At 39.0% G+C, this 12,862-nt stretch overlaps 2 protein-coding genes across 6 annotated transcripts in view; both read right to left on the bottom strand.

The window, feature by feature from the left end:
• Nucleotides 1–6,307, bottom strand: part of LOC137428759 (uncharacterized) — a 99,625-nt gene extending 93,318 nt beyond the window's left edge. The window contains exon 1 of the mRNA XM_068118655.2: nucleotides 6,230–6,307. The gene's annotated coding sequence lies outside the window, so the exon portion shown is untranslated. The remainder of the gene's footprint in view (nucleotides 1–6,229) is intronic.
• Nucleotides 6,308–10,256: 3,949 nt separating this feature from the next.
• Nucleotides 10,257–12,862, bottom strand: part of LOC137427844 (transmembrane channel-like protein 5) — a 169,982-nt gene continuing 167,376 nt past the window's right edge. For all 5 annotated transcript variants that reach the window (XM_078777722.1, XM_068117611.2, XM_068117610.2 and 2 more), the window contains one exon: nucleotides 10,257–10,707. In XM_078777722.1, coding sequence (XP_078633848.1) covers nucleotides 10,694–10,707 — 14 coding nt within the window. In that variant the 3' untranslated portion in view covers nucleotides 10,257–10,693. The remainder of the gene's footprint in view (nucleotides 10,708–12,862) is intronic.

The raw sequence follows: 12,862 nt of genomic DNA, 5'->3' as shown, positions 1-12,862 counted from the left end.
CTGCAGGAGACAGAGCAATGGTTTGTGTGTACGGAGGCAAACCATCAGACAATTTGAACGAATTGAGGGTAGCAAAATTTCATGCTAAGGTGACAACAAACAAAACATCGTTGCACCCACGGGTACTTCCGCCCACGAGCTCAGCTTCCAAATATCACAGCCTACGGGTATTCCAACAGGTTCAGGAGTGGAAAGGACACAAACTCAACCCGCTTGACTGGGGATGGAGGATCATGGACACCAGGATGATCCCTATACATTCTGACCTCGCTGCAGCACCAGACTATCTCCTAAAGCCGGTTAGGTGTTCTTGCAAGGGTGGTTGCAGTGATAAACGTTGTGGTTGTCGGAAACTTGGGCTGCCTTGCACATTTGCATGTAGGGAGTGCAGAGGTATTTGTGCAAATGCAGACGAATCAGTGGACGTTTTCGAGGATGCTGATGATAGTGACCGTGGAAGAGACGAAGTGACGTGTTAAATATTGTGAACGGACAGAAGGACATTGGGTACAAATAGTTGTGGTAGTGTATTCAAACATGGTTAAATAAATAATTTAGAGTTGATTTGGTGTATTATTAAGAGTGATATTGTCATATAATTAATTTCCAAACATTGCGGTAGTCCGAAAAGTTCCCAAATCGGAAAGGACCTGAAAAACCATGTTCCACTCAATATATTTAAGTATAATTTTGGGCAGATGTTTAGTAGACATCAAGGTCTCAGAAAAGTATTACTTCGTTTCTCTTGCAATTAGTGGCGGGTCCATTCACATTTTGACTGGACTATAGGTTGCCCTTCCATATATATATTAGCATAATAAGTCGGTTGACTTTGCATATAATAACATAATAAATATGTTGACCATGCATATATTAGCATAATAAGTAGGCTGGCTTTGCATGTATTATCATAATAAGTAGGTTGGCCTTGCATATAGTAGCATAATTAATGTTGACTTTGCATATAATAGCATAATAAATAGGTTGCCCTTGCATATAGTAGCATAATAACTAGGTTGGCGTTGCATATATTAGCATAATAAGTAGGCTGGCTTTGCATATATTAGCATAATAAGTCGGTTTGGATTTGCATATATTAGCATAATAAATAGGTTTCCCTTGCATATAGTAGCATAATAAATAGGTTGGCGTTGCATATATTAGCATAATAAGTAGGCTGGCTTTGCATATATTAGCATAATAAGTCGGTTTGGATTTGCATATATTCGCATAATAAATAGGTTGGCCTTGCATATAGCAGCATAATAAATAGGTTGGCGTTGCATATATTAGCATAATAAGTAGGCTGGCTTTGCATATATTAGCATAATAAGTAGGTTGGCCTTGCATATAGTAGCATAATTAATATGTTGACTTTGCATATATTAGCATAATAAGTAGGCTGGCTTTGCATGTATTATCATAATAAGTAGGTTGGCCTTGCATATAGTAGCATAATAAATAGGTTGGCGTTGCATATATTAGCATAATAAGTAGGCTGGCTTTGCATATATTAGCATAATAAGTCGGTTTGGATTTGCATATATTCGCATAATAAATAGGTTGACCTTGCATATAGTAGCATAATAAATAGGTTGGCGTTGCATATATTAGCATAATAAGTAGGCTGGCTTTGCATATATTAGCATAATAAGTCGGTTTGGATTTGCATATATTCGCATAATAAATAGGTTTCCCTTGCATATAGTAGCATAATAAATAGGTTGACCTTGCATATAGTAGCATAATAAGTAGGCTGGCTTTGCATATATTAGCATAATAAGTCGGTTTGGATTTGCATATACTAGCATAATAAATAGGTTTCCCTTGCATATAGTAGCATAATAAATAGGTTGGCATTGCATATATTAGCATAATAAGTAGGCTGGCTTTGCATATATTAGCATAATAAGTCGGTTTGGATTTGCATATATTCGCATAATAAATAGGTTTCCCTTGCATATAGCAGCATAATAAATAGGTTGGCGTTGCATATATTACCATAATAAGTAGGCTGGCTTTGCATATATTAGCATAATAAGTCGGTTTGGATTTGCATATATTCGCATAATAAATAGGTTTCCCTTGCATATAGCAGCATAATAAATAGGTTGGCGTTGCATATATTAGCATAATAAGTAGGCTGGCTTTGCATATATTAGCATAATAAGTCGGTTTGGATTTGCATATATTAGCATAATAAATAGGTTTCCCTTGCATATAGCAGCATAATAAATAGGTTGGCATTGCATATATTAGCATAATAAGTAGGCTGGCTTTGCATATATTAGCATAATAAGTCGGTTTGGATTTGCATATATTCACATAATAAATAGGTTTCCCTTGCATATAGCAGCATAATAAATAGGTTGGCGTTGCATATATTACCATAATAAGTAGGCTGGCTTTGCATATATTAGCATAATAAGTCGGTTTGGATTTGCATATATTCGCATAATAAATAGGTTTCCCTTGCATATAGCAGCATAATAAATAGGTTGGCGTTGCATATATTAGCATAATAAGTAGGCTGGCTTTGCATATATTAGCATAATAAGTCGGTTTGGATTTGCATATATTAGCATAATAAATAGGTTTCCCTTGCATATAGCAGCATAATAAATAGGTTGGCATTGCATATATTAGCATAATAAGTAGGCTGGCTTTGCATATATTAGCATAATAAGTCGGTTTGGATTTGCATATATTAGCATAATAAATAGGTTTCCCTTGCATATAGCAGCATAATAAATAGGTTGGCATTGCATATATTAGCATAATAAGTAGGCTGGCTTTGCATATATTAGCATAATAAGTCGGTTTGGATTTGCATATATTCACATAATAAATAGGTTTCCCTTGCATATAGCAGCATAATAAATAGGTTGGCGTTGCATATATTAGCATAATAAGTAGGCTGGCTTTGCATATATTAGCATAATAAGTCGGTTTGGATTTGCATATATTAGCATAATAAATAGGTTTCCCTTGCATATAGCAGCATAATAAATAGGTTGGCATTGCATATATTAGCATAATAAGTAGTCTGGCTTTGCATATATTCGCATAATAAGTCGGTTTGGATTTGCATATATTAGCATAATAAATAGGTTTCCCTTGCATATAGCAGCATAATAAATAGGTTGGCATTGCATATATTACCATAATAAGTAGGCTGGCTTTGCATATATTAGCATAATAAGTCTGTTTGGATTTGCATATATTCGCATAATAAATAGGTTTCCCTTGCATATAGCAGCATAATAAATAGGTTGGCGTTGCATATATTAGCATAATAAGTAGGCTGGCTTTGCATATATTAGCATAATAAGTCAGTTTGGATTTGCATATATTAGCATAATAAATAGGTTTCCCTTGCATATAGCAGCATAATAAATAGGTTGGCATTGCATATATTAGCATAATAAGTAGGCTGGCTTTGCATATATTAGCATAATAAGTCGGTTTGGATTTGCATATATTCACATAATAAATAGGTTTCCCTTGCATATAGCAGCATAATAAATAGGTTGGCATTGCATATATTAGCATAATAAGTAGGCTGGCTTTGCATATATTAGCATAATAAGTCGGTTTGGATTTGCATATATTCACATAATAAATAGGTTTCCCTTGCATATAGCAGCATAATAAATAGGTTGGCGTTGCATATATTACCATAATAAGTAGGCTGGCTTTGCATATATTAGCATAATAAGTCGGTTTGGATTTGCATATACTAGGGCATTGCCCGTACTATATCTATATCTAAAATTATATCCCCCCCCTCTATTTACATGAAATGGTTTGGTCCAAAGCGAACGGCTTGCGAGTACGGTGACAATCCCCCCCCTCTATTTATATGCAATGGTTTGGTCCAAAGCGAACGGCTTCCGGAGTTTGGTAAAGAAATCGCCATCGCGTGCACAAACGCGCAGGAAAGCGAATGAATCGTAAATTCGGTTTTATTAGTTTTAAAACATAGTTTAACGCCAACATAGTTTGCAAACGTGAAATAAATGAATACGCTCTCAAATGTGCCATCCGAGGCAGAGTGTGTCCTCCACGTTCGGCACACGCGATCGTTCGCTGCTCTCTGATTGGTTGAATCGTTTTTTGGACATAGCTCGGTAAGTAATTGTCCGATTAATATGAAACCTTGAAAAGGCACATCCTCGGGTCCCCAGCAATATACCTGGCAAGTTAAAAGTATATCGGACCCGTGGTTGTCGAGAAACAGCGGTCACAGACAAACAGACGTACAGACGTACAGACGTACAAACGTACAAACGTACAAACAGAGATTACTGGAATTATAGATAGATTAGCATAATAAATAGGTTTCCCTTGCATATAGCAGCATAATAAATAGGTTGGCATTGCATATATTAGCATAATAAGTAGGCTGGCTTTGCATATATTAGCATAATAAGTCGGTTTGGATTTGCATATATTAGCATAATAAATAGGTTTCCCTTGCATATAGCAGCATAATAAATAGGTTGGCGTTGCATATATTAGCATAATAAGTAGGCTGGCTTTGCATATATTAGCATAATAAGTCGGTTTGGATTTGCATATATTTGCATAATAAATAGGTTTCCCTTGCATATAGCAGCATAATAAATAGGTTGCCCTTGCATATAGCAGCATAATAAATAGGTTGACCTTGCATATGTTAGCATAATAAATAGGTTGGCGTTGCATATATTAGCATAATAAGTAGGCTGGCTTTGCATATATTAGCATAATAAGTCGGTTTGGATTTGCATATATTCGCATAATAAATAGGTTGACCTTGCATATGTTAGCATAATAAATAGGTTGGCGTTGCATATATTAGCATAATAAGTAGGCTGGCTTTGCATACATTAGCATAATAAGTCGGTTTGGATTTGCATATATTTGCATAATAAATAGGTTTCCTTGCATATAGCAGCATAATAAATAGGTTTCCCTTGCATATAGCAGCATAATAAATAGGTTGACCTTGCATATGTTAGCATAATAAATAGGTTGGCGTTGCATATATTAGCATAATAAGTAGGCTGGCTTTGCATATATTAGCATAATAAGTCGGTTTGGATTTGCATATATTCGCATAATAAATAGGTTGGCGTTGCATATATTAGCATAATAAGTAGGCTGGCTTTGCATATATTAGCATAATAAGTCGGTTTGGATTTGCATATATTCGCATAATAAATAGGTTTCCCTTGCATATAGCAGCATAATAAATAGGTTTCCCTTGCATATAGCAGCATAATAAATAGGTTTCCCTTGCATATAGCAGCATAATATGTGTATATTAAAAAGAGAGATGAGACAAGGTCACAAAGGAAGGAACACGTTTGAATAGTCTTCGTTATGTAAACTTTAATATAATTAGAAGAGTTTTAGTCGAAATTATCACGAGACTAAAATATAAAGTTTATGAATGGAAACAACAAACTTAACAAACAGAGTAACATGATTTGAAATGATGAAAAAATATATAAAATCATGAATTTATTATTATTTATTTTGGGGGGCGGGTGGATTTTTCCCGCCACAAAGCCTGCAAGGCCACTTGAGGTGGAGGCAAATTATCATTATAATTACTAGGGCATGCCCGTACTATATATAAGCTAGGACGTGCCCGTACGTGGGTGCCCGTTCCTTGCCAAAAAAAAAAAAAAAAAAAAATTTGTGTAGGGGTGTGTGTGTGTAAACATCCTAGGGCGTGCCCGTACGTGGGTGCAAAAAAACATGCGTGCAAACAACAACAAAAAAAAACTTTGAAACCACGTGGCAGTAACGACCACAGAACCCCCCCCCTCTATTTACATGAATGGTTTGGTCCATTCGCAACGACCACAGAACCCCCCCCTCTATTTACATGAAATGGTTTGGTCCAAAGCGAACGGCTTGCGGTGTTTGGTAAAGAAATCGCCATAGCTCGGTAACTACTTGTCCGATTAATTTCAAACCTTGAAAAGGCACATCCTCGGGTCCCCAGCAATATACCTGGCAAGTTTCAAGTATATCGGACCGGTAGTTGTCGAGAAACAGCGGTCACAGACAAACATACACACATACACACATACAAACACACATACACACATACACACAGAGATTAATGGAATTATAGATAGATTGTAATCGTGCCTTAATGCATTCCTTATTTATTCACATTTATCATACAGCTCAATAAAGAGCAAATTGAACTTAATGAATGAATAAAGCTCACCAGGTGTTTGTTGATTTCAGGTGTGCGCTGCACAGCTAGCTGGTTCATCTGCCTTGCGGACGAGTCGCTCGGTATGACATGAGGAATTTATAGACAGGTGATGAGCAAGGATGGATGGAAATGCGAGTTCATTGGAAGGAAACGCCTCCTTTGAATGAATAACAAACGAAGGAAACGCCTCCTTTGAATGAATAAGAACAAAAGAAGGTGTCATAAGAACAATGACTGAGGCGGGACCAGGCAGGTGGGAGGAGTGAAGGGGGTGTGGTGACTACGTCATCAAGGTAAAGTGAAATATGAACCAACCTGGAATCACCAAATCATATTTGAGTGGTCCGGCCAGGTAAATATTTAGGAACCATTTATTAATTACGTACTCACCAAAGCAGGAGTACATTCGAGGTGTGCGGAGAAAAGGGAAAGAAGTTTGGAAAAAGTTAGATGATGTTCATGTATGTAATATGATTCCATACTTTGGGGTGGTTAACATTCCCGCCATTTTCCAGGGACGAAATGGGGTATGCGCAATCGCTGTTGGACAGACGAACCTGGGTTCGAATCCCGACCCAGCTATAAACTCCCATCCTGGTGCTGCGCATGCGCGGTGACGCACCAATGAATGCGCCATCCGTTGCACGGACATAAAGCCGGTTGTCCGATGCGCCAGCTCTTCGTGAAGGACACCGTGGGATCTTTAAGGTCCACCAACTACTTCCGGCAGACGGGACGCCCATTTTAACGTCAATCCGAAGGATGACACACACATTGATGAATCAGAATCACCCTGCCTGCGAAACACCAGAATGGCAGTTTATAGCCGGGACTGGATTCGAACCCAAGCTGGACAGCCTAGAGGACATACAGTTTAGATATATGTGTGTGATACGCTTGTTAGCTCCTGGTTCGAGTCCCATACACTCTACGTATTTGTCCACAGTGGACTGATGTCCTTGTTGTTCACATAAAAGTGAACCAGGTACATCCATAACCGAAGGTGGACGGAGGTTGTTTTCACCTGTTTGTCTCAATCTCAAAAAGAGCAGAATATCTAAAAACGTCGTGGAGGAATTATGACAAAACTTGGTGAATGAGTTTGTTGGATGTGAAGAACAAGCAGATTCGATTTTAGTTCAGATCTGATCTGGATCCGGACACATCAGTGGGATACTCATGTCTTTGTCCAAAATGTATGTGATTTAGAGACACGTTCCTCCACGATGCTGAGATAAATATAAAAATAAAATAAACATTTCGAAAGCACTGACCCTGACATGTAATCATTTAGTAATAGACAGAATAGCAACGTTGGACAAATGACGTTGGACAAATTCTGTGGACAAATGACAAAATAACAAAGGTAACCGACCAATATACTTGAAAAATCTTCGATTCTGCGAGTAACAAGAAAGACGTGATGCAGAGCACTATACTTGCAAAATCAACCCCCCCCCCCCCCCCCCGAGAAAAGATTTGACATGGGGACATCAAAATGTCCATTTGATCAAGATTAAAATTCACGATATTAATCAAAGCACAGGTCAATCGGATGAAAATTGATTATGATTTAGATGAAAATTGATGATTTTAGAAATTTGACCTTGAGTTGACCTTTGACTCAAAAATAGTTGGTTTCCCAGTTCTGTGAGGCACTATGCAAATGGTTCTATTTTCAAGTCAATCGGATGAAAATTGATGGGTTCTCGGATGAAAATTGATGATTTGGGAAGTTTGACCTTGAGTTGACCTTTGACCTTTTGACCTCAAAAATAATTGATTTCCCAATTTAGCGACTCAATATATAAATGCTGTTCAATTTTCAAGTCAATCGGTTTTTTAAATGGTGGTTTTAGAAATTTGATCTCCAGATGACCTTTGACCTCAAAATCAATAGGCTTCTCAATTGTGATGACCTCTACAACTTTAAGTTTCATGAAGATCGGTTGAAAATTGTGACCTGTAGGTGACTGACATACATACAGACAGACAAACAAGGAATATGTCGTGCATAGCACGATATTTGCAAAATCCCTAAAATAAGTTGTTGGCCTATGATGACCTCAAAAATAATTGGTGGTTGAATTTAAGGACCAGATATGCAAATGCTCTTCAAATTTCAAGTTAATCAGATGAAAATTGAGGATTTTAGAAATTTGGCCTATGTTGACTTTTTGGCCCATGTTGACCTCAAAAATAGTTGGGGGTTGAATTCAGTGACCAAATATGCAAGTCCTCTTAAAATTTCAATTGAATTGGATGAAAATTGAGGATTTTAGAAATTTGGCCTATGTTGACTTTTTGGCCCATGTTGACCTCAAAAATAGTTGGTGGTTGAATTCAGTGACCAAATATGCAAGTCCTCTTAAAATTTCAATTGAATTGGATGAAAATTGAGGATTTTAGAAATTTGGCCTATGTTGACTTTTTGGCCCATGTTGACCTCAAAAATAATTGGTGGTTGAATTTAAGGACCAGATATGCAAATCCTCTTCAAATTTCAAGTTAATCAGATGAAAATTGAGGATTTTAGAAATTTGACCTATGTTGACTTTTTGGCCCATGTTGACCTCAAAAATAGTTGGTGGTTGAATTCAGTGACCAAATATGCAAGTCCTCTTAAAATTTCAAGTCAATCACATTAAAATTGAGGATTTTAGAAATTTGGCCTATGTTGACTTTTTGGCCCATGTTGACCTCAAAAATAATTGGTGGTTGAATTTAAGGACCAGATATGCAAATCCTCTTCAAATTTCAAGTTAATCAGATGAAAATTGAGGATTTTAGAAATTTGGCCTATGTTGACTTTTTGGCCCATGTTGACCTCAAAAATAGTTGGTGGTTGAATTCAGTGACCAAATATGCAAGTCCTCTTCAAATTTCAAGTTAATCAGATGAAAATTGAGGATTTTAGAAATTTGGCCTATGTTGACTTTTTGGCCCATGTTGACCTCAAAAATAGTTGGGGGTTGAATTCAGTGACCAGATATGCAAATGCTCTTCAAATTTCAATTGAATTGGATGAAAATTGAGGATTTTAGAAATTTGGCCTTTGTTTACCTTTTGGCCTATGTTGACATCAAAAATAATTGGTGGTTGAATTCAGTGACCAAATATGCAAATCCTCTTAAAATTTCAAGTCAATCACATTAAAATTGAGGATTTTAGAAATTCGACAAAGTTGGTGACCTTTGGCCTATGTTGACCCCAAAAACAATACGCTTCTTGCTTATGACCAACTCTACCATTTGGTGAAGTTTCGTGAAGATCGTTGCAAATTGTGACCTGTAGGCGGCTGACATACAGACACACCCAGACAGACAGACAGACTGAATAACGCACAAGACCAACTAATATACTAGAAAAATCTTCAATTTTCGCAAGTAACAAACGGACCCAAATGAAATGTCCTCTCCTCTGGCGAAGGTAACGAGAGTTAAGAGAACACCTTACCTCACTCAGTGTTCAGGTATATAATTAAATCCAATGAAATAAATAATTCTGGAAGTTTACCGCCATTGAAGCAGTGTCTGTTACACCACCCTAACACGTTACATTAGTTCTTCATACCTGTTGTTTGTGTCTGTGCATGTGCGAATGGGCATAATTGAGACAAAGTACTGCTAAACTACAACTTTGTTTTCAGATTAGTGTTCAAAATACAACATTCAATTGAAATCAAGTTGTTCCTCGATCATAAACTGACGTTTGTGGACGGACGGACGAACAGACAGTGAACAAATTGCGTAATCCCACTTTTCGCTCACCACCACCACCACCACCACAAAACAAATTACAAATTTTTGCCCTGACTTCCTGAGTGAGTGGTGATCCGACCAGGATTGTGGCCTTGCAACCGCTTTGGCAGCACCGCTCTTCATAGGGCATGGTACATGATGATGATGATGATTGGAATGGCAGTGTACCATAATGAGTAGAGTAGCTCTTGCAGATCTACATACATTATCATGTCAAAATGGTATTGCACTCGAATGAGGACACACTTGGTTCGAGTACAAGCAACAAAGGAGAATAACCTGTTTTTTTTTTATTGGTTATGCAAAATATTTTAACTGATAACTTGCCCGACACTATCGAGGAACCACATACAATACCAAAAAGGCTCAAATAATTCCTTTATACAATTCTTCATGAAATAGCTACTCGAAGGCCGAGGACCACGTCAGCGTCTAAAACAGTATTTATAAAGTGATTATTAAATAAGCAATAAAAATGATCAATAATTATTGGGATCGCAGATTCAGTCAGAGTTTATAAATCAAACGTGTTTATGTACATTCCCAACAACAGACCGACTATAAATCATAAAAGAGGTCTTCAAACCGTCTTTACAATCAGGAAAGCCATTAATCATTGGGTTTCAACCCAAACGAACATTGATCAGTGTCGATAAGGTGCGTGTGAAGGTCAAAGGCAATCGAAAAAACTTCCTGCTCACATGCACAGCTTTCAGACATCTGGTTCTGCAGAAACAAACGTCGCATCATTAAAAGGGCATAATAATAGACATCCTAATACACCAAGTCATCCTCCTACACCAAGTCAAGCAAGTCATCCTCCTACACCAAGTCAAGCAAGTCATCCTCCTACACCAAGTCATCCTCCTACACCAAGTCATCCTCCTACACCAAGTCATCCTCCTACACCAAGTCAAGCAAGTCATCCTCCTACACCAAGTCATCCTCCTACACCAAGTCATCCTCCTACACCAAGTCATCCTCCTACACCAAGTTATCCTCCTACACCAAGTCATCCTCCTACACCAAGTTATCCTCCTACACCAAGTCATCCTCCTACACCAAGTCATCCTCCTACACCAAGTCATCCTCCTACACCAAGTCATCCTCCTACACCAAGTCAAGCAAGTCATCCTCCTACACCAAGTCATCCTCCTACACCAAGTCAAGCAAGTCATCCTCCTACACCAAGTCAAGCAAGTCATCCTCCTACACCAAGTCAAGCAAGTCATCCTCCTACACCAAGTCATCCTCCTACACCAAGTCATCCTCCTACACCAAGTCATCCTCCTACACCAAGTCAAGCAAGTCATCCTCCTACACCAAGTCATCCTCCTACACCAAGTCATCCTCCTACACCAAGTCATCCTCCTACACCAAGTCATCCTCCTACACCAAGTCATCCTCCTACACCAAGGCATCCTCCTACACCAAGGCATCCTCCTACACCAAGGCATCCTCCTACACCAAGTCATCCTCCTACACTAAGGCATCCTCCTACACCAAGTCATCCTCCTACACCAAGTCATCCTCCTACACCAAGTCATCCTCCTACACCAAGTCATCCTCCTACACCAAGTCATCCTCCTACACCAAGTCAAGCAAGTCATCCTCCTACACCAAGTCATCCTCCTACACCAAGTCATCCTCCTACACCAAGTCATCCTCCTACACCAAGTCATCCTCCTACACCAAGTCAAGCAAGTCATCCTCCTACACCAAGTCATCCTCCTACACCAAGTCATCCTCCTACACCAAGTCATCCTCCTACACTAAGGCATCCTCCTACACTAAGGCATCCTCCTACACCAAGTCATCCTCCTACACCAAGTCATCCTCCTACACCAAGTCATCCTCCTACACCAAGTCATCCTCCTACACCAAGTCATCCTCCTACACCAAGTCATCCTCCTACACCAAGTTAAGCAAGTCATCCTCCTATACCAAGTCATCCTCCTACACCAAGTCATCCTCCTACACCAAGTCATCCTCCTACACCAAGTCATCCTCCTACACTAAGGCATCCTCCTACACCAAGTCATCCTCCTACACTAAGGGGATCTTGAAAATAAGAAGAGAGTCTTTATAAGGTATGGATGGATCTTACATGACCGATTGGCAATTGTGTTACCAAAATAAACGAAAGCGAAGTCGATGGCGCTCCATCGCAAATCCCCACGCTTTCCACCAAAAGCAAGGCTGAAAGATGGCGAAAGGTTCCATCCCGAATGACCTGGCGTCAAATTTTGAGTTAAAATTTGTTTCCGTTTTCACAGCTGTGATCCCAAGTCTCCACCCCCTGGGACATGAACTGGGGGTCAAATCCAAACAATTACATATTTCATGTGTCCACAAATGTTGATTCCATACACAAAGTTTAATTTAAACTAGAGCAATGCGACTGTCGCCAATATGCCTCAAGTAGTCCCTGCCTGTGACAACGGGTATATTCCCTCAATGAATGAATGAATGAATGATCGTTTTAAGGCCATTTTCCCCGCGAGAGCGGGGGTTAGCCTTGCGGGCCCCATGACAATAATGGTTACCTGTTTGAGGCAATGTTTTTATGGCCGGATGCCCTTCCTGACGCCATACCTTGGTCACGCTCTTATGATGTGCAGGGATACGGTGTACCTATTCTAAACCGGGGTACACACCGTGATCATTCATCCCAGCAAGCTGGTACTCAATTTGCCGACCTCGGAAGGATGACAGGCTGAGTCAACCCCCCCTGGCGTTAATTCAGCGATCGACCGGGATTCGAACCCAGGATCCTAGGATCCCAAGCCGGCACCCTAACCGCTAAGCCAACACCCTCATTGACTGTCCTAAAATAAAGAAGTTTGATTTAAATCCCTTCAACTGTTCTCAAGTATCACAT

This window comes from Myxine glutinosa, chromosome 5, assembly GCF_964187855.1.
Source record: "Myxine glutinosa chromosome 5, kmMyxGlut1.1, whole genome shotgun sequence".
Lineage (NCBI taxonomy): Eukaryota > Metazoa > Chordata > Myxini > Myxiniformes > Myxinidae > Myxine > Myxine glutinosa.
The sequence above is the reverse complement of the archived record's forward strand: the minus strand, read 5'-3'. Positions and strand labels throughout refer to the sequence as shown.